This window comes from Uranotaenia lowii, chromosome 3 (genome assembly GCF_029784155.1).
Source record: "Uranotaenia lowii strain MFRU-FL chromosome 3, ASM2978415v1, whole genome shotgun sequence".
In the NCBI taxonomy this organism is placed as follows: domain Eukaryota; kingdom Metazoa; phylum Arthropoda; class Insecta; order Diptera; family Culicidae; genus Uranotaenia; species Uranotaenia lowii.
The window spans coordinates 66,004,123-66,025,531 of record NC_073693.1 but is presented as its reverse complement, the minus strand read 5'-3'; the positions used below and the strand labels follow the sequence as shown (position 1 = coordinate 66,025,531).

At 39.2% G+C, this 21,409-nt stretch overlaps 2 protein-coding genes across 2 annotated transcripts in view; one reads left to right on the top strand and one right to left on the bottom strand.

Moving 5' to 3' along the window:
* LOC129757547 (protocadherin Fat 3-like) overlaps positions 1–17,974 on the top strand; it is a 28,921-nt gene extending 10,947 nt beyond the window's left edge. Inside the window, exons 2-9 of the mRNA XM_055754816.1 lie at positions 2,593–3,002; positions 3,070–3,252; positions 3,839–5,861; positions 12,402–14,210; positions 15,793–15,999; positions 16,066–17,188; positions 17,249–17,595; positions 17,657–17,974. Coding sequence (XP_055610791.1) covers positions 2,593–3,002; positions 3,070–3,252; positions 3,839–5,861; positions 12,402–14,210; positions 15,793–15,999; positions 16,066–17,188; positions 17,249–17,595; positions 17,657–17,907 — 6,353 coding nt within the window. The 3' untranslated portion in view covers positions 17,908–17,974. The remainder of the gene's footprint in view (positions 1–2,592; positions 3,003–3,069; positions 3,253–3,838; positions 5,862–12,401; positions 14,211–15,792; positions 16,000–16,065; positions 17,189–17,248; positions 17,596–17,656) is intronic.
* On the bottom strand, positions 17,813–21,160 carry LOC129757548 (protocadherin gamma-A4-like). The gene is made up of 3 exons (XM_055754817.1): positions 20,975–21,160; positions 18,693–20,897; positions 17,813–18,167 (listed from the first exon to the last, which is right to left on the bottom strand). The coding sequence occupies exons 1-3, from the start codon at positions 21,039–21,041 to the stop codon at positions 17,962–17,964; spliced, it is 2,478 nt and encodes an 825-aa protein (XP_055610792.1). The 5' UTR covers positions 21,042–21,160; the 3' UTR covers positions 17,813–17,961.
* Between the last annotated feature and the right edge of the window lie 249 nt (positions 21,161–21,409).

Below are 21,409 nucleotides of genomic sequence, written 5' to 3'. Positions count from 1 at the left end.
CCAAATTTGGTTTTATTTACGTAGTTAATTTTTGAGTTTTGTATAAACTTGAAAGGGAGTACCATCCCCCTTTCCGTTCTCTTCTTTCAATAGAGGGGTGATAACTTAATATTCATAAAAGAATTTTTCGTACTCAAATATTTTTTGATGCCAAATTTGGCTTCATTTGCTCGATTAATTCTCGAGTTATGGAAAAAAAATGGAAACCCCCCCCTTCTTCCTTTATATCTTACCGCTTAAAAGGTACGGCTTCAATTTATAATAGAAACATTTCTCGTATCCAAATACACTCACATGTCAAATATGGTTCAATTTGCTTGATCAGCTCTCCAGTTATACTGAAAATTGTAAGGGAGACCTCGCCTCCCCCTTTTCATCCACCTCTTCGAAAGAGTGAGGGATACCAAATATTCATAGAAGCATTTCTCGTACCCAAATATCGTTCCATGCCAAATTTGGTTCCATTTGCTGTTTAAGTTCTTGAGTTATGCAGTAAAAATTGTATGAAACTCCCCTCCCTCTTTCTTTCCTTCCCGCTGTAAGAAGGAAGGGGTCTCAAACAATCATTAGAACATGTCACGTTCTCAAATACCCGCCCATGCCAAGTTTGGTTCCATTTGCTTAATACTTTCTTAGTTATGTTGAAAACTATAAAAGAGGCCCCTCCCCCTTTATATCTCCCTACTGGAAAGAGGGAAGGGTCTCAAATCATCATAGAAATATTTTTCGTATCCAAATACCCTGGTTCAAATTGCTTTATTAGTTTTTGAACTATATAAAAAATATGAAAGAGGCCCCTCCCCCTTTCAACTGGAAAGAGGGAGGGGTCTCAAATAATCATTGAAATATTTTCCGTATCCAAATACCTTCACATGCCAAATTTGGATACAATATCTTGATTAGTTCTCGAGTTATATGAAAAATTGTAAGGTAGCCCCCCTCCCCCCTTTCTATCACTGAAAGGAGGGAGGGGTACCAAATATTCATAGAAATATTCCTCGTTCTCAAATACCACCCCATGCCAAATATGATACCATTTGCTTGATGGGTTCTCGAGTTATGCAAAAAAATGTCTTTTGTTTGGGAGGCCCCTCCCCCCCTTCATGAGAGAGGGAGGGGTCTCAAACCACAATAGGAACCTTCCCCTGCCTCCAATACCCCCACTTGCCAAGTTTCACGCAAATCGGTTCAGTAGTATCCGAGTCTATAGGGAACAGACAGACAGACAGACAGCCAGACAGACAGCCAGACAGACAGACAGACAGACAGAAATTCATTTATATATATATAGATAGAAGATAGAATTATCACTTACTTCTAGAAAATTTCGAAAAACTTACAGGCAATGATTTGACTAAGGCTTAATTGAGCTTTAACGATACACAAGCTTTTACGATTGATACAAGACGGAAAAAAGAAGCCACTTCCAAATGTCAAATTAAAAAAAAAAAACAATTGATAATTCAGTTGTTGAGTAGTTGCTTGATTGGTTTTGCACTTTTCATTTTGTTTTCTCCACGATCTGCGAAAGTTTATCTTTTCAAATAATGTTATATATTTTTCCCTGAAGGAATTTAAAACCTGTACATTACAACGAGTTTGTATACTCATGTATTATCATGCTAGTCATTTTTGTATCCGTTGTCGTTTTTTTTTACAAATTTATGGGTTTTATTTTGAGAAATCAGATAATTAAAAGAAATTTTGTAACATGAGCAATTAGATAAAAACGATGCTCGTTGTCGATGATTTCTATTTCATTGATTTTTCTTCCATCATTACTCATTTGCAGCTTCTAAATCGTAATTTGGCCTTTTATTCCTACTGTGTTTGAGGTTGCAAGATTAGACTGAGTTGATTTGGGGTCATTAAATTAAAATTTTAATTTAGGGCATCGGTTTCTAGAGTTTTGTTTCAAATAAAGCATTATCGTGGACCTGATAAGCAGACCGGACAAGCAGAGTCACTGAACAATGTCCGAAACCATGTCATGAGTTCCATTCCAGATGATCATCATCAGATAAATATTCAAATATCATGTAGGAAATGCAACTCGAGAGATCCTCTTGATATGCATAAGCGAATATCAATATAAGACAAATATAGTATCATGGCAGAAAAACAAAACCAAACAAATATGTTGTACCTGATTTGAACACCATTGGCATTTTCCCAGCATTTTGGCGCCAACGCTATAGCATCAACCAATGCTAATACAGTGCTTTTATAGGGTTATATAAGTGTATACACTAAAGCAGCAGTTAATCTCGCCAGACCTGGCTCACAAAGCTAATATGATGCTGCATTGTATTAAGCTCTTTAGCTCACGTTAGAGCAGAATTGGAGCGAGTTTTTAGTGTAAATGGTTACTTGAGTAGTTAATCTTCAAAATATAAATTAGCTTTCTGAGAATGTTTCAAACAAAAAGAAATTATTTCGTGCAAATGTTTCTATTAAGACATTCTAAAATTGACTTATTTTATTGAAACAAGCCTTATATTTCCAGCTTTAACAGTTTAAATATTCTTTCGCTTAAAAAGCTGTATTATTTTCTCATCATTAATTGAACCATTGCTTCTCTTTCATCTTCAGCTTGCTATTCCGAAACCTTCAACTTCGAAAGCAGCCCCCATGTGAACCCGGAAATATCGGCTCTCGACGTTGAAAAGGCCATCGCTACCCACCAGGTGGAAAATGTCCGCTCAGTAACGGTTTCAGCCCTAGGAAACTTCAAACTATTCTTAACCGCTACAATCATTGATCAATCACAACTGGTAATAAGTACTACTGCTGCCTTTGAGAATTACCTGCAGACTGAAACATCGGATACGCTGTATTGTGTCCTAGATTTTACTTGCACAACCGGCACTAAAAGCATCCGATTCCAAGCTCGTTTGAAGAGCGAAAATATTCATGCACCCGAGTTTCGATTGGCGGAGTACACGATAAAGCTTCCGTTACCACTGCCCAAGGATTTCATCGTAACACAGTACATTGAGGGGGTAAATCGATTGCAGTTTCTGTAACTATCTTAATAAATACGATTTTATATCGCTTACTTTCGTCCAGGGATCCATCATAGCTAGAGATGCTGATATCTCCGGAAATGTTATAAGCTTTTCACTGGATGGCAACGATTACTTCTCCGTAGCATCTGTATCCAGTGGAACAAAGGAGTACGAAGCAGTGCTGAAAACAACGAGAACTATCTTGAGTTTCGAAAATGAAGTGACGCTGCGGCTGACTGGCACGGTAAGGAAATTTAGCAGTTAGGTGTTATTTCTGGAGTGATGTTTTTTTTTCTAAGATTGTATTTTGTACTGCTTGGTACTTTGACATTTATACTCTCCTCGTAACAACTCAAGCTCCAGTCTTCTGACAGAAGTTTGTAAATAGACTGTCGCATATCGCTTCAATCATCGTCTTCCTGAGCAACTGGTGTAACAGTGATTTAGGTTCAGGCAAACGACTTGTGGCAAGCTCCCTACAAAAAGGTAACATATTTCTGGTTGCTGGAAGATTCATTACTGACCGAATTACCTACCCCCCTCCTTGACCTAGCCATAACTGATTTTCAATTTCTATCATACAAGTACATACTTCTGTTTAGTTCACGACAAATTATAGTTACTATCTGGAATATTGCCGGGGCTATAGTTAAACCAAACGGGAAGCGCTTGAGCATCATTCGTTTAAGGAAACATTGTTTGAGTTATTTAGCAACCAAGACTAGCTGAATACTCTCTACTGTGGTTATTTGTGTGTTCTTCTCCTAACTTTTCGCTTCAAAACAATAAATTGAAGAAATGAATAACTTCAAATTTTATTTCTTCAACAGGATAGCTTCGACCCCCCGAAGAGCGGTTCAACGGTTGTGAAGATCTCCGGGGACCCTATTATCCAGTACGTCGAACCGCCCAAGTTCCAGCAATCTCTGCATATGGCCTCGTTCAAACGATCGGAACCATTTCGGCCCATCGAGGCAAGCCTTGAACCGAATACGTTCGACAGCACCGTTACATTTGTGCTGTCCGGCGATGATGAGGGTTGGTTTACGATCACGAAGGATGACGATCGAGGCGGTGTAAGTGTAGCTTTGAAGTCGGCGCCCGAATTACCAGCCGAGCAGTCTTTCTTTGGCGTAGTGGTGACGGCAACTCGGCAAGAAGCTGTTCTACCGGGAAGAACCGCCGTTGTGGTGGAACTCGAAACAGAGGTGCAAATTCATGCGAGATTTGTAGAGGACGTTTATTCTGGATCTTTGGATGTTGATAAGAAAATCGTACTGGATAAAGACATCGAATTGGTCCATGAATCGGTGGGAGAAGAGTATACCATTGATCTCTCTGGAGATGATGCGCAATATTTCAGCGTTGAAAAGGATGGATACGGTGTTAAACTGCAGGTTTCCGCATTACTCACAGATGAAGTGTTGAGGGAACGCGTTGTGTTTCACTTCACCATCATAGCTAATAAGGAAGGAAACTCCGGAATGACTTTCGTAGTTCTTGAAGTTAAACAAATCGGTGGACCCAAATTTTCCGAGCTATACTACGAAGGGGTCATTTCTGAAGACCTTACTACAAACATTCCGCAAGTTGTCATCGAAGAAGAAAGCTATCGAGCCGGACTGAAATTTTCATATTCAGGAGATCAAATTGATTATTTTGATTTTGAGGAAAATGGGAATACAATCAGTATCACCTCAAAACCATCACTTTTTGACAATTTAGATGGTTTGGCCTTTATTTTGATTAGAATTGGGGGATCTTTGGATGAGAAGATTGTATCAGAGTCTTTGGTGATTTTAAAAGTAATCAGAATAGACATAATTACCCCTCAATTCAATGAACCGTTCCTTCAAGGTCAAATAACTAAAAAGACAATGGAGCTGACTGAATTGAAGATCACATTAAGCAGCGACACCTACAGCCAAGAGACGAGTTTGGTTCTGAAAGATTCAAGCAACTTATTTGAACTGGTTGAATCCACAATCCCCAACGAACGTCTTTTGAAGCTGAAAACAGGCACTACCGAATTGCCCGAAAACCACTATTCTCTATTCGTGGAAGCAACCAATCAAAAATCCATCACAACCTATTGCTTCATTTTGATAGATGTCCTCGAAGATCCGGTGATAGTTCCCAAATTTGAAAGGCTTGTGTATGAAGGGCTCATAGACGATCAAAACCGATTGGAGGACCTAAAACTGAAACTGACCTCTGATACCTATGACGATCAGATTGATTACGACCTTCTCAATGACGATTACGAACTGTTCAAAGTAGAAAAGCTTACCGATACTAAGGAGATCCTGATAAGCTTAAAAGCTCCACTTTCGCCAGAAGAAATATCCAACCGCAACCGGTTGCGATTCGATGTTCAAGCGCGATCGCCTCAAGGAGCGCTAACAATGGTTCCGGTGATCATCCAGATTCAAACGGCAATCGCAAAGCTACCGAAATTCGAGCAACCCCTGTACAAAACCGTAATCGGAACAAATTTGCAGTTGATCCCATTTACGGATCCGATACAGCTTACGGAAGAAACTAGGGCCCAGGATCTCAGCGTTAGGATTCTTTTAAGCAATTCGGATTTGTTTGAGGCCGAAATCGATTCGGAGTCTACGGTTGTCAGCATTCGACTGAAGCAGGACCTAACGCTGGAGGATACTGCAGGTGTCAGCTGGTTCGAATTTGTACTGGAAGTCAGTAACGAAGGGGTGGGATCGGGCTATGCAACTATTCTAGTTGATATCGAAAGGATTCCGGTACCGGAATTTACGGCCAGTATCTACGAGGGGACGATCAAAGAAGGATCCAACGAGTTTGTGTTTCCCGAGGCGATTGCGCTGAGAGAAGGTAAGGTATCATTTAATGTTCGTAGTGGATTGAAAATCATTGTTATTGTTACATAAGGGTGTGTCGCATTGCAACTTTTCTCTGATTTAAAAAAAACTCTGTAGTTTTAAAAGATTTCCTTTTAGTCGAAATGAACGACCGAATATTTACAGATTTTTTTAATGAGATCTAGTTAAACAAGTTTTGGTTTGGAAAACGAAAAAAAATGTACGAAGAAAGTCATTTTTGTGGTATTTCATTATCATTTTGTTACCATGCAAATGAAATTCCAATATATGGAACTTACTGTAAATTTCTTTCATTACAGCTTTGTCGAAGACGGTATAGCGGTAGGAACAATATAGTTATAAAGACCTAAACTGAGCATTCTTTTTTTCATGAAAAACAAACCTGCAAAACTGAATGATTTTCCGAATTTTCAGAAATATTATTTAATCAAAAAAAAATTATTGATTTGAGAAGACTAAAAAGTTCTGATGAAATGATCTTCATCAGGTTCTCTATCACTTGCCAAAAAATAGGGTTCCCATTCTGGTAGAAACATTTCTGTAAAAAAACTATGATGGGTGCTTACCCCTTCGTTTCATAAAGTTACAAATTTGCTACAATTAATGTATGGACAAGTGAAAAATCGAATTAAATTTTATTTTTCTTCTCTTTTCTAATAATTTCCAACTGTTAAAAAGGATTTTTAAGGAAAAAATAAAAAATCATGAACTGAAGGGTTGACTATATCTATCTTCATCAATAAGAATAATGGAAAATGTGATTGATGTTTAACATTTTGTAAATGAGAAGAAATTTAATTGTAGTATTTTCATAGCTCATTTCAAATTTTTGTATAAAAAATAATGGAAGAGATGAAAATAAACAGCCAAAATAAATTAATTTTTTTTTAAAGTGTATGTATAATCAATGTTATTTACACAAATTTTGAATTCAAACTATATAGTTAAACTCAATCAACCACATCGTCCTGCACTGCACGAATAATATTGTACTTGAATTTGCAAAATTGCAATGTAATAAATCAAAACATTCGAATGTTCAGCTATGATTGATAACTCACGAGGGTGGGATAAAAAAAAAATCAAAATTTTCAATTTAATGGATCATATTAGACAAAAGCTACAACCTACATCGAACAATATCGAAAAATCAAGTTATTTCAGATCGAAAATTTGAAAAAATCTTGAATGCTAAAGGTGATAAAATTCCCATTCTCTACAGTTTGACTTTCGTTCTTCGAATTTTCACTGTTAAAAATCTGTCATAAGGTATTTTTGATTGAACATTTGCATTAATAAAGCAGAAAGTGTATTGCTTACAGTGTATTTTTTCTATTGTCTGTATTTCTGAAAAAATAGAGTCACTCAAAGAGCAACGGAGTAAATTTATTTTAAGTAAACCATCAGAAAAATACCTTACCCGAAAAGGAAATGAAATTATGCCGAAACTGGAATTGATGGAAAAAATATATTCAGCTTAATTCAAGTTTCATTAAAAAAAAAAATTTAAATGTTTAGCGAGTCGTAAGAATAGCTTGACCAAGTTCACAATTTTAAACGAGTTAAGAGGACAGCCTAGACTTGTTAGACGAGTTGAGAGGGCAACTTGAAATGGAAAAGGCGAGTTGAGAGGACAGCTCGAACAAATCTATTGAAGTTTCAAGCGAGTTGAGAGCACAGCCTGAACATATCTTTAGAAATTTCAAGCGAGTTGAGAAGACAGCTTATATTGAAAAGGTCAGTTGAGAGGACAGCCTAAACACATCAATAAAAGTTTCAAGCGAGTTGAACATATCTATAGAAATTTTAATCGAGTTGAGAGGACAGATTGACACTGAAAAGGCGAGTTGAGAGGACAGCCTGAACATATCGATAAAGATTTCAAGTGAGTTGAGAAGATAACCCGAACATATCGATTAAAAATTCAAGCGAGTTGAGAGGACAGCATAAAATTGAAAGGCAATTTGAGAGGACAGCCTGAACATAACAATCGAAATTTTAAGCGAGTTGAGAGGACAGCTCAAATTGAAAAGTTTGAGAAAACAGCCTGAACATACCAATTAAAATTTCAAGCGAGTTGAAAGCACAGCTTGTAATCAAAAGTCAAGTTAAGAGGACAGCCTGAACATATCTTTAAAAATTGTAAGCGAGTTGAGAGGACAGCTTAAATTGAAAAGGTTGAGAGGACATCCTGAATATATCTTGAGAAAATCTAAGCGAGTTGAGAGGACAGCTTAAATTGAAAAGTGAGTTGAGAGGACAGTCTGAACATATCGATAAAAATTTTAAGCGAGTTGAGAGGATAGCCTTAACATATCTATTGAAATTTTAAATGAGTTGAAAGGGCAGCTTGAAATTGAAAAGGCAGGTTGAGAGGACAGTCTGAACATATCGATTAAAATTTCAACAGAGCTGAGAGGACAGCTTAAAATTTAAATGCGCTTTGAAAAGACAGCCTGAACTTATCTATAGACATTTTTAGCGAGTTGAGAGGACAGCTTGAACATGTCTATAGAAATTCGAAGCGAGTTGAGAGAACAGCTTACTTTGAAATGGTAAGTTTAGAGTACATCCTGAACATATCTTCAGAAATTTTAAGCGAGTTGAGAGGACAGTTTTAATTGAAAGGGTGAGTTGACAGGACAGCCTGAACATAACGATAAAGATTTCAAGCGAGTTGAGAAAATAGCTTGAAATCGAAAAGGCGTGTTGAGAGGACAGCCTGAATATATCGATCAAGATTTCAAGCGAATTGAGATGACAGCTTGAAATTTGAAGGCAATTAGAGAGGGCAGCCTGAACATATCTTAAGAAATTTCCAACGAGTCGAGAGGACTGCTTGAAATTGAAAAGGCTAATTGAGAGGACAGCCTGAACATATCGATAAAGGTTTCAAGCGAGTAGAGAGGACAACTTGAACATATCGATTAAATTTTCAAGCGAGTTGAGAAGACAGCTTAAAATTTAAAGCTGAATTGAGAGAACAGCCTAAAAATTTCCAGAAATTTTTAAGCGAGTTGCGAGAACAGCTTGAAATTGAAAAGGCGAGTTGAAAGGACAGCCTGAACATATCTATAGAAATTTTAAGCGAGTTGAGAGGGCAGCTTGAAATCGAAAAGGTGAGTTGAGAAGACAGCCTGAACATATAAAAGGACAGCTTGAACATATCGATAAAATTTTCAAGCGAGTTGAGAGGGCAGCTTAAAATTTAAATGAAAATTGAGCGGACAGCCTGAACATATAAATACAAATTTTTAGGCGAGCTGGGAGAACAGTTTGTATTTCAAAAGGCAAGTTGAAAGGACAACCTGAACATATCGATAAAAGTATCGATAAAAGTGAGTTGAGAAGACAGCCTCAACATACCTTCAGAAATTTTAAACGAGGTTGAGAGCACAGCTTGAAATTTCAAGCAAGTTGAAAAGACAGCCTGAACATATCGAATGAAATTTCAAGTGAGTTGAGAGGACAGCTTGAAAATAAAAGGCGACTTGAGAGAATAGCCTGAACATATCTATACACATAACATTATAAGCGAGTTGGGAGGACAGCTTGAAATTCAAAAAGCGAGTTGACAGGACAGTCTGAACATATCGATAAAAATTTCAGGAGAGTTGCGAGGACAGCTTGAAATTTAAAGGCAAGGTGAGAGGACAGCCTGAACATATCTTTAGAAATTTTAACGAATGAAGAGGACAGCCCAAATTGAAAGGACAGCCTGAACATATCAATTAAAATTTCAAGTTAATTGAGAAGACAGATTGAAATTTAAAGGAGAGTTGAGAGGACAGCTTGAGATAAGATAGCAACTCAAAGCGTGTCAAGAAGACAGCTTGAAATTAAAATAAAATAGGATGACCTTGAATATCTTATCAAATTGAAAATAATGCAGATTGAGAGAACAGCTTGAGATAATATTCAACTTTGAATTGAATTGAGAAGACAGTTTTAAATTAGGAAGTTATGTAGAGAAGACAGCTTTAGTATCTGATCAACTAAATAATCGACCGGGTTGAGAAGACCCCTTGAGATAATCGATATAAATATATTAAAATTAATGTTTATCTATCTGCCTGTTCCCTAAAAACATGAAAACTACTGATCAATGTGAAATTTGGTATGTAAGAGTTTTTGGGGTCGGAGATGGTTTGTAAAATACTTTCAAACCTCTCCGACTTAGTGGAGGGAGGGCTCCCATACAAAATATATAAAAATATTACAGAATTCGAACAATTTGTGAAAATCACTGAACCGATCAACGTGAAATTTTGTGTGAAGCCGTTTCCAAGGCAGAGAATGGTTTCTATAATAATTTTACACCCCTCCGAATTCAAAAAGGGGGTGCTCCTATACTAAATTATCAAAAATTTGACACAACTCTAACAATTTTCGGAAACTACTGAACCGATCAACGCGAAATTTTGTGTGAAGCCGTGTTTAACATCGGGAATGGTTTCTATTATACTTTCAAACCCCTCCGAATCCAAAAAATGGGGGCTCCCATACAAAATTTTAACAATTCTCAAAAATTTTTGTTAGAAATGCAGTTAAAAATTTCCGTTGCGCACGCAGATGTGTGTGTGCGTGTGAATGAATCATCCAATCTAAGCAACCGGCGTGTTCGCCACTCCGTTCAGATCCATTCAAGTTTCCGGACAGTTAAGACGTAGCTCCTTAAGAAGTTAAGAACTCCTCCTTAAGATTCCTTCCTACAAGTTGAAGTTAATTCCTTCCAAGTTTTCCAAGTTAAGTTAAGCTAAGTTTTTCTTCCTCCTTTTAATTATCAGTCCTCCAATTAATTTAAGTGTAAATAGTGCAAATAAAACTGTATATAGAGAACAATTTAGTGCCTCATTATAGGTTAAAATCCTTCCAAATACATCCGGTAAATTGTGTCTTCGGACTTTTCGAACGGTCCCCAAATTCGAGCAAAAATACAGTCCACGGCTCTTACAACATGATTTGTTACATTGATAGATAGGTCATGGTATAATTCAACAATTTATTGTACTGTAAGACCAGTTATTGTTTTAAAAAATGGGAGGAGGGCTCCCATACGAATCCGGATAACATATGATAGAAATAAAACATTTTTCATGTGGCTTAGATCAAATTCGGAACACATAAAAGTGTTAATGTAATGAGATCATTAACAGATTTGAAATACTCTTCAAAATTTAGTGGATGCTCCCATAAAAAACCAATATATGATTTTACATAAATTGAACTTTCAAGTGCTTTTCACCAAACTGGTCATGGTTTGTATTGATAGATAAGTTTTAATTAAATATGGTTTTGTTGATATACGTACTTTCCATGTTTGTAAGAGGATTTTCTCAGTATTTTTTTTTCTGTGTTCTAACATACAATCTTCTTAGACGATTTATTAGAAACTTCACTTAGTTTGGTATACAAATCATATTTTTTTAAACGAACACAAGCACATACATGTTCTTAATGAAACTCTATATTTTCTCGGAAAACTACTAACCAACCCACAGGAAGTGTACTATATGTATGCCGTGACCGGGATTCGATCTCATGATCTTTATCTTAAGATACTTCAAGGCTATCCTCTACGCTGAAGGCTGCGGTAAATTCATTCCTAAATTCTTTGTATCAAAGATCAATGACTTTTTTCAGAAATAAAATTCATAAACTCAGATTAATAATACATACAGATCATAAACTTTACTGGAAATACTTGAATTGGGTCGCTGTTTTTACGAAAATGAAGAAATTACATATTCAATTTTGAAATATATTCTTCTATATCACAGAGTTTAGAAAACTGAGCCAAATATTCAGATTTTGAATTTGAAACTAAAAAAAACTCGATATCAGGAATTTGAAAAAAAAAAGTTAATAATTTTTTTCTTATTTAAAAAAAAGCAATTTTTCATAAAAGATTTTCGTTACCAAGTCCCGAGTTAACTTAATGTAGAAAAAGAAATATTATTTGGAAGGTGTTGCAAAGCACACCGGGTCAGCTAGTAAAGAATATAAAGGCGAGTCAAGAGGACAACCTGAATGAATTCACTCATTTCTAAGCGGATTGGTGCCAACGTAAGAACTTAACTACACAATTAACACATAACGTATTACAGGACACGACACTCAACGTTCTTACAAACAGAAAAAAAGGATTCAAAATTACCTTTTTTGTCGACCGGGTTCGGGCTCGAGGTTGCCCATCTACAGGACGATGCCTTTCTTCGTGTTATCAGTCGGACATCGTCCTATAGATGGGCAACATCGAGCCCGAAACCAGTCGACAAAAAAGGTAATTTTGAATTCTTTTTTCCGTTGAAGATACTTTTGATTGCTTGGGATTACTGGGCTACTGAAGTTTTCCATTTCAAAATGAGGGATGCTTGATTTGCTTCGGGTGCTCGTTATGCCATTATCTCCCCTACTGTAGGGGCCCTACATATAGCAATCCCTACATTAAGTTCACTCATCAGTGTCATAGTCCTCGACTTTGTTTAAAACTTAATGATTATAATTAATCTAATTTTTAATCCTTTTTCAGGTACCAAATCCACCGGCATCGTGGTGGACGTGGATGGCGATGATTCTTCCTTGGTCGTGGTAAAGTTGAACGAAGATTTCAGCGTGACTGTCACGTTGGACGAAAGCGTCACTGTCCAGGACCTGAAAAACCGAAATCAACTTAGTTTCGTAATCGAAGCCCAAAACCAGGCAAAGGGAATAGGCTTTGCCTCGATAGTATCGAAGATCATTCGACCGGTAGCAGTTGCATTTACGAAGCCTTCTTTCAGTGGTGTTCTAAAAGAGGGTTCGAGTACTGTAGATTTCAGCGGAGATGCTATCGAATTCGTCGATGGATCAGTTTCCGAAACTACCACATTGACTTTACTCGGGGATGATTCCAGTTTTTTGGATGTTTTGTTAATTGATGGAGTAATCGAAGTATCTCTGAAGGTACCTTGGAATAACATTCGCAATAGACCCTTTTTGAACATCATGCTACAGGGCACAAATCCGGATACTGAAACAGCTTCAGCTTCTCTGCTTGTTAATGTCGTTAATAATCCAGTTGTAACACCGGTATTCACAAAAACGTTCTATCGTGGCTTCCTGCCGAAGGGATTACACGAAGTAAATTTTGCTGCCGCAGAAATCATCACAATCCAAGAGGACACCATCACTACATCGTTCAATTATCGAGTTGTTGAAAACGATCACGACATGTTCCTAGTAACAAAGGATGGAAATCAGTTTCACGTCACCCTCAAATCCGACCAGAATGTTGAAAATCGAGATATCCTCAGCTTCCAAATTGAAGCCTACAATCTGTATGGAGCTACCGATTCTGCCACAGTGATTGTCAATATTCAAATGGACGAAATCATCGTTCCCCAGTTTCAGCAAACCATTTACAAAGGGTCGATTGAAGAACAATCTTCAACGCTGGAATCACCTGAAATCACATTCAAACCCGATACTTTCACTGCAAATACCGAAGTAGTTACGGTCGATGGAGATTCCGCATGGTTCACAGCACTCTACGAAAGTTCCAAAGTAACGGTTACCCTAAACCAAGAACAACCCATCAACTGGGATGAACTATCCGATCGTCATAACCTAAATTTCCTGCTTCAAGCAACCAATCCAGGTAGTCAACCTTCGAATACCTTCATAACCCTCGATATTATTCGAACAAAACCAACCATCCCAAAATTCAAAAGCCCAGCATTCATCGGATATTTGGAGCAGGGAGATCGCCAAGTCAAGTTCAACCCCAACGAACACATTGAACTTGAATCTGACACCGTTCTACCCGGAAGTGGATTAGAGCTGTTGAATGACGATTCGGACCTTTTCTATGGCGCGATTAACGACAATCGATTGACGGTAGCGCTTAAAGAAAGTGTCACCGAAGATGATCTAAATGATAAGCGCAATCTTCGATTTAGTGTTGTGGTGACCAATCAGCCATCGGGTAGCAGTGGCTCAGCTGTCGTTATCGTTGAGTTGCGTTTCGGTGAGACTTCAACCATGAGAAGACCCAGCTTCGAGAAGGCAGTCTACAGTGGCAGTTTTGATGACGATTATACGCTTACACTGGGCGAAGAAGTTATGCTGAGCCAGGACGACAGCTACTCCGAAGATATTACTGTACGAATTCTCGATTCCAATAGTAATCTGTTCTCGTTGAATCGGAATGGCCGGAAAGTGGAACTGTTGTTGGCGAGAGATGTTACGGCAGAAGACTTTCGAGATTTGGAATATGTCTTCGTAGCAATCGAAGCCACTATTCCGGACGAGGGTTCAGGAACATGTTTCATGGTTATAATGCTTCCAGATGAAAAAGATGGTAAGTCCTGTAGTAATTCCAAATAATTTAATTATTTCAAGAAACCGTTCGAAGAATTTTGGTCATTGTAGTTTATGAAATATTGACTTCTTTTATCAGAAAATCATAAAATCATATATGAGAAAAATATCTCGACTAGAGCAATGTTTCAACTCCCCTTTAGTTTATCTGAGTTCTATCAAAATTTAAACCTCAAAAGCCTAAGAATTTTGAACATTTTCTTTATCCTGATTTTTAAACAGATCCATAGTATCATCTTTATCATGATCCTTCTCCTGATTCTTATCATGATCCTTTCTCTGATCATTATCCAGATCAATATCCTGATCCTTATGCTGATTTTTACCCTGATCTTCATCCAGATCCTTATCCTGATTCTTATCCTGATTCTTATCCTGATCCTTATCCTGATTCTTATCCTGATCCATATCCTGATCCTTATCCTGATCCTTACCCTGATCCTTATCCTGATCCTTATCCTGATCCTTATCCTGATCCATATCCTGATCCTTATCCTGATCCTTATCCTGATCCTTATCCTGATCCTTATCCTGATCCTTATCCTGATCCTTATCCTGATCCTTATCCTGATCCTTATCCTGATCCTTATCCTGATCCTTATCCTGATCCTTATCCTGATCCTTATCCTGATCCGTATCCTGATCCTTATCCTGATCCTTATCATGATCCTTATCCTGATCCTTATCCTGATCCTTATCCTGATCCTTATCCTGATCCTTATCCTGATCCTTATCCTGATCCTTATCCTGATCCTTATCCTGATCCTTATCCTGATCCTTATCCTGATCCTTATCCTGATCCTTATCCTGATCCTTATCCTGATCCTTATCCTGATCCTTATCCTGATCCTTATCTTGATTCTTATCCTGATCCTTATCCTGATCCTTATCCTGATCCTTAACCTGATCCTTATCCTGATCCTTATCCTGATCCTTATCCTGATCCTTATCCTGATCCTTATCCTGATCCTTATCCTGATCCTTATCTTGATCCTTATCCTGATCCTTATCCTGATCCTTATCCTGATCCTTATCCTGATCCTTATCCTGATCCTTATCCTGATCCTTATCCTGATCCTTATCCTGATCCTTATCCTGATCCTTATCCTGATCCTTATCCTGATCCTTATCCTGATCCTTATCCTGATCCTTATCCTGATCCTTATCCTGATCCTTATCCTGATCCTTATCCTGATCCTTATCCTGATCCTTATCCTGATCCTTATCCTGATCCTTATCCTGATCCTTATCCTGATCCTTATCTTGATTCTTATCCTGATCCTTATCCTTATCCTTATCCTGATCCTTATCCTGATCCTTATCCTGATCCTTATCCTGATCCTTATCCTGATCCTTATCTTGATCCTTATCCTGATCCTTATCCTGATCCTTTTCCTGATCCTTATCCTGATCCTTATCTTGAAAACCTCATTCGAATAATCTATAACCTCAAAGAAAAAAGTTATGAAGAATCTTTCAATTTCTAGGAAATTTTTTGTTCTTATGCGTATAATTCATTGAAAATTATAACATTGTCCCTCGATTGTTTTTCAACTTTTAAGGCACCTGCACCGAACGGCCACCCATATTTGACTGTACCGAGTGCTTCGACTGCTCGACTGGACTGCCGCTGGACGATGTTCCGGTATTTTCCTACGGCAACTACCGGTTCGCCATCAAAACGGAAACCCTGGGCATGGTAGGGCTGGTGCGGGCCCTAGCCAAAGACCCCTCGGCGGTGATCGAACACCGCGCCCTGATCGATCATGGTAAGGCGGAGTTTGTAATTTTTTGAAAAATCTTTTAATTTATCAGTTGTATGTATTTTTTTTAAGATTACCTAAAGGAAAGAGTTTCTTTTACAAAAGAGGGAATTTTGCGAGTTGATCAACAGTTAGCTTCCGATCACTATTCCTTCTTGGTGGAAGCGATCAACGTAGATTCCAAAAAACTGGCGACAGTCAGTGTGACGTTGGATGTAACTCAGGATCGGGAATGTCCTGCGAACCCAGATGATCCCAAGGTCGTAAGCGTTGAAAAGGCTCTGGTGGTATTGTCGCTCCAGGAGGAATCACCGCATCCAAACGTCTATCCCACACAGCTTGGCCAGTGTGAATATGAAATGATCGACGAACGACCAAATGGGGAATCGATGTACTTCTCCGTTGACTCAGAAACGCATTGGTTAACTGCGAAAGCTTTCGATCGAGAGAATGCGGAGCTTTTCCAGGGCATGACGATTCCCCAATTTCAGTTACGCTTGCAGCTTGTATGTCCTAACGAGGAACCTCAACCGGAACCAGAGAGTAGATTATTCAAGCGATCTTTGATTGAGACCGAAGACATTAACTACGCTCGAGACGTCACAGTGATCAACGTCATTGTAGAGGATGTCAACGATAACGATCCCTACTTTGTGAATCCTTCGGGGAATGTTAACATAGGCTATCCGACGGCATCGATTGCCGCAAACCTGTTGCTGCCTGAGTTGATCACAGTTCAAGCTGAGGATATTGATGAAGGACTGAACAGTAAAATTCGATATAGCGTTAAAAGCAATGAGCATTTCGCTGTAGAACCTAACAGTGGTCGAGTTTTCCCATTGAAAGATGCTTTGAAGTCTACCGATACGATAGACCTGAAGGTTTTAGCCACTGATCGAGACGGAGCTGACGATGGAAGGTCTACGGAGTTGATTCTTAAAGTTCATAGGCTAGAAGCCGATAACCTGGTGATGCTGAAGATAGAAGGCGTTGATATGGCGTCCACCGTAATAGACTCGATCAATAGTAACTCTGAGAATATAACTCTTCAAATATTGACATCTGCCCGAATTCCCGCTAACAGTGAAGGTAGATTAGCATCCAAACAATCCACATCCTCTGATGTAGTGCATCAGATGATTATCTACGGTTTCAACAATCGGAATGAGTTACAGAACTCGGAACAGATTAGAAGGTTTAATTCCTAGCTAACCTAGTCAACTACAGTAGATAATATTGTTTTCCTCTATTTCAGCATAATCGATCCTTCACAGCTAATCGTAACAGTCGTTGTTGAGTCCTACCAAAGTACCGTAGGCAATGCCGATTGCTCTCAGACTGGTCTGATCGTGGCAACTTCGGTTTTGGCAGTACTGTTCGCCCTAAGCGCTGGTATTGCTGTCTTCCTTTATCTTCGCTATGTGCGACCTCTGAGGAACGCCTCAGCCGATCGTTCGGACACGGTTCAGCTTGAGAACGACTTTGAAATATCTCCCCCACCTTCGCCACCAACCCTTGGGACCAAGCGAGTCGAGGAGGAATCCTCCCCGGTGAAAAACGAACGAAAAATTTCTCTTATGATCGAAGGGATCACCGATCAAGGTAATGAAGCCCTTATTTTATTCACAAAAACAAAGTAATAACATAATTTTTTTTTTCGTAGAATCTGAAGACACCTACCAGGTCCCGACGATGGATCGGTTGGCACGATCCCTGGATGATCGTCTCGAACGGGTGGATGAGTACGGCACGATTTCCTCCCGAGATGTCCTGTCGCTAGACAACGATGGGTCCTACATATCCGAGCCGAAAAGTGTCACCTTCAACGAACTGGTCGAGCGGATAGAAGTCGTGGGGAGTGATTCTCGGGAAGAATTGGAAGACGGCAATGAAGTATTCAATGAGCGGTTTTAGGTGGTTTTTTTTTATTAACTCAATGCTGTAAATTTATTTATTAAAATCTATGTTTCATACATCTGAATTTTGTCGCTTTATTTCGATCCTCTCGACACCTTCGTTGAAACGAATCGACTTACGGGGAAGGTTAGTTTCCGAATCGAAAAGATTCGAATCCGTGCTATCGATAGATTCCGTTTCGTGTTCTTCAATCATCAGCAGGTCCGATAAGTTTGTTGCCAGTCGGTGACGACGGTGAACGTTATCAGCTGGGGTATCTAGAAAAGAAAAAATAGAGTGAAGGTCAAGAAGTACTTCGTGCAAGTGCTAGTCTTTGTCCTAGTCCTAGTCCTAGTCGTTGTAGGTCCAAGGTCCAGGTCCAAGGTCCAGGTCCAAGGTCCAGGTCCAAGGTCCAGGTCTTATGTTCATGTCCCCAAGGACCAAGGTCCGAGGTCCGAGGTCCAAGGTCCAAGGTCCAAGGTCCAAGGTCCAAGGTCCAAGGTCCAAGGTCCAAGGTCCAAGGTCCAAGGTCCAAGGTCCAAGGTCCAAGGTCCAAGGTCCAAGGTCCAAGGTCCAAGGTCTAGGGTCCAAGTCAGAGGTCCAAATCCCAAAGTCCAAAGTCCAGGTCTGAGGTCCAGGTCCAAGGTCCTAGGTGAAAGGTCCAGGTCCAGATCCAGGTCCAGGATCCAGGTTAAAAGTCCAGGTCCAAGTTCAATGTTCTAAGCTATGCCCTAGTCCATTTCCGTGTGCTTCCTTAAGCTTTTTCATTCATGCAGATATTATGCTTCAATGAGGTTACTTACAATCGGCTGCAACTCCATCGGTGCTTCTCATCAGTTTTGTGGCTGGTGGCGTCGAGCAACCACGTTCTACTTGGGTTTCTATCAGTTCCTCCGACGACAGCACTTTCGGCATCGACGGACCACCGGTCGGTGGCATCAACGCCACCATTTCAGCCATAGCTCCCTTCAGTTTGGCCCACAAAAACACGGCAAGGGCTGCGGCAGCAATGAACAGCACCACAAAAACCGCTATTACCACCACGTATCCGTAGGCTTGACAGTGCTCACTCTCCGGATTGTCCTGTAGGATGGCTTCGATCGATGTTACCGTGAAGGCATCGCTATTGGGTAAAACAGCTTTAAAATTTTCCGTAGATAGCAGGGTGTTGTTAGAATCAAATGCAACGACCAAAAGTCGCACTAAGTTTTCCACTTGTCTGGTGCCTGATATCCCCACTCCTCTACAATCTTTATTGAGCACCTGAAGACGGACACCGGTAGCCTGCTCTAGGTCATAAATCGTAGATTCCAAATGGTCGTAAGCCATGTTTTGCAGTTCCAGAAGCGACAACTGGTAGTGAAGTGCAGGTTCAATGCGAATACTCAAATTAGTTGTGAGACCATCGGTTGAACCATTGCGATCGGTAGCGTGAACTTCTAGATCGATACCAGCTTCATCGTTGAGAGCGTCCGGTAGAGGTCTAATGATTCCGGTTCGCGGATCGATGAGAAAATGATCGTTTGACGAGAGAGAATATCTGATGAGAGCGTTGAGTCCCGCGTCTTTGTCATAGGCGCTGACCCGGAGAAGATTCGATAAAAGAAGACGCTCAGCTAAGCGTGGAACCGGAAAAGCGAATACTTGTTCCGCTTTTGGAAATGTGAAGATCGGCTTGTTGTCGTTGATGTCCTCTACAATAATTTGAAGATAGGTGGTGTCTTCAGAGTACGGGATGTCGAAAAAATTAGGTTCTTCGTTTTTCTTCATAGTCTGATAACTTTCAGAAAGTTTCAAAACTAACTGAAACTGAGGATTTTCTACATCCTTGAATAGATCAGGATCCTCCCGATCGAAATCCGAAGAAACAATCCAACCTGAGCTTCTGTTAACCTTGAAAATTTCTTCCGAAACGTTGGGCGTAACACTAACGATTTCATAGAATCTTTCACCAACAAATGCCGGGAAAACATTCAAATGTTCCTTCTCTTCTTCAAGTTCAAATACACTTAAAACTGTTTCGATAGGTTCTCGTTCCTCCGTAACATTGGCCGAAGTTCTCTTAAGGTCGATCAAAATGACTGCTTCCGCTTTCTGTAGTTCCCCACGTTTTGCTTCAACAATCACCGTCAGAAAGTACACATCTTCGGTAGGCTCAAAATTATCTTTCAAACTCACAGTTGCCATACTCTTGTCGCTCGGGACGCTTATCTCGAAAAACTGCTTATCCTCACCAATCACACTGAATTGCACTTCCTCGTGTACTGTAGCCGGAATCAATTCACAATCGAAGAAATTCCCAGCAACATTGTAATCCCCTCGGAAGAAGGTATTTTTAAACATCGGTGGATCGTAATACTCGATCGTTAGGTCCGGTTTGATCACTACCTTAGCTTTTCCACTTTTCGGCGGAATACCCTCGTCAGTTCCCGTTACCTCGACTTCTAGGTCCTCCTTCAATCGAAGAACTTGTTCTTTAAGTTTAAGAACAGCTTGAAACTTTTTCGTACTTAACTTAACCATTTCCACCCGAATGAAATCGTTCAGACTGATCTCGAAGTTCACTGTATTGTTGATCAGATCGTAATCCTCGACCACGACTCCTCGTCCTTCATCCACAAAAGGCGTCAGATCAAATCCTTTGGGCAGTGGCAAGGGTACGACAGCCTGATATGTTTCCATCGTAAATTTGGGCGCATGATTGTTCGCCAACAAAACATTCTGGTAAAAAGTCCCGGTGATTTCTCCATCATTGCAAACGAATTTCAAATGCAGAAAAATTCGTGCATCGACTTCATTTTTTTCGTAGTCCTCAAACTGCTTGCTGGTTTTGAAAATAAGCTCATCGTTTTGTACGACAACGTCCAAATAGCTATTTTTGTCCTTTTTCTCGACGGATTTGGTGTTAGTAACATTAAATTTCAAAAACACGGTTTCTCCTGGTGTTGTTAGATTAAGTTCTTGCGGATTCACGTAAGAGGTAAATTTATAAGTGTCTGATTGGCAGTCTGAAACAAATTATGATGTTATTCACCATTCTCGTAACTTGAAAAAACACGTTTAAAATTTCCCTCGAAATACTCACCTGCAGAAAATATTGGTTTTGCGACGCTTAAAATTGTTAACAAGATTGCTAAAACTTTTGAACTCATTTTTCAAAAATTCTTCCTCAACTAGCAACGGAATTCACAGAATAAATCGATCAATCCAAATGAACAGAAACCGTCTAATCAATGAAATTGTAATCGAAACAGCTGGCATACTGAAAGGAACCACTCAACAACGACTGATGAAGATACCGATGTGTAGTTTGAAGTGGTTTCAACTTTCTCTCACTAAATTTTGTTTTTTTTGTTTTTTTAAAATGTTATTAAGAACTTTCTATTAGTGCGGTGATGTCTACGTTATCTCATTTTTGGAAACAATTTTCATATTTTAAATATGAGACAATCCTTTAAAAAAACTACCTAAATAAATAAATTTTGGAATGTGACTTTTGATGGGTCAGATTTGTTCACTG

What these genes read in the sequence shown, in the direction of transcription:
- LOC129757548 (XM_055754817.1), bottom strand. Translation starts at nt 21,041, where the DNA reads ATGAGTTCAAAAGTTTTAGCAATCTTGTTAACAATTTTAAGCGTCGCA. An exon ending in AAAACCAATATTTTCTGCAG is followed by an intron (nt 20,898 to 20,974) that starts GTGAGTATTTCG and finishes AATTTGTTTCAG; the next exon opens with ACTGCCAATCAGACACTTAT. An exon ending in CGATGGAGTTGCAGCCGATT is followed by an intron (nt 18,168 to 18,692) that starts GTAAGTAACCTC and finishes TTTCTTTTCTAG; the next exon opens with ATACCCCAGCTGATAACGTT.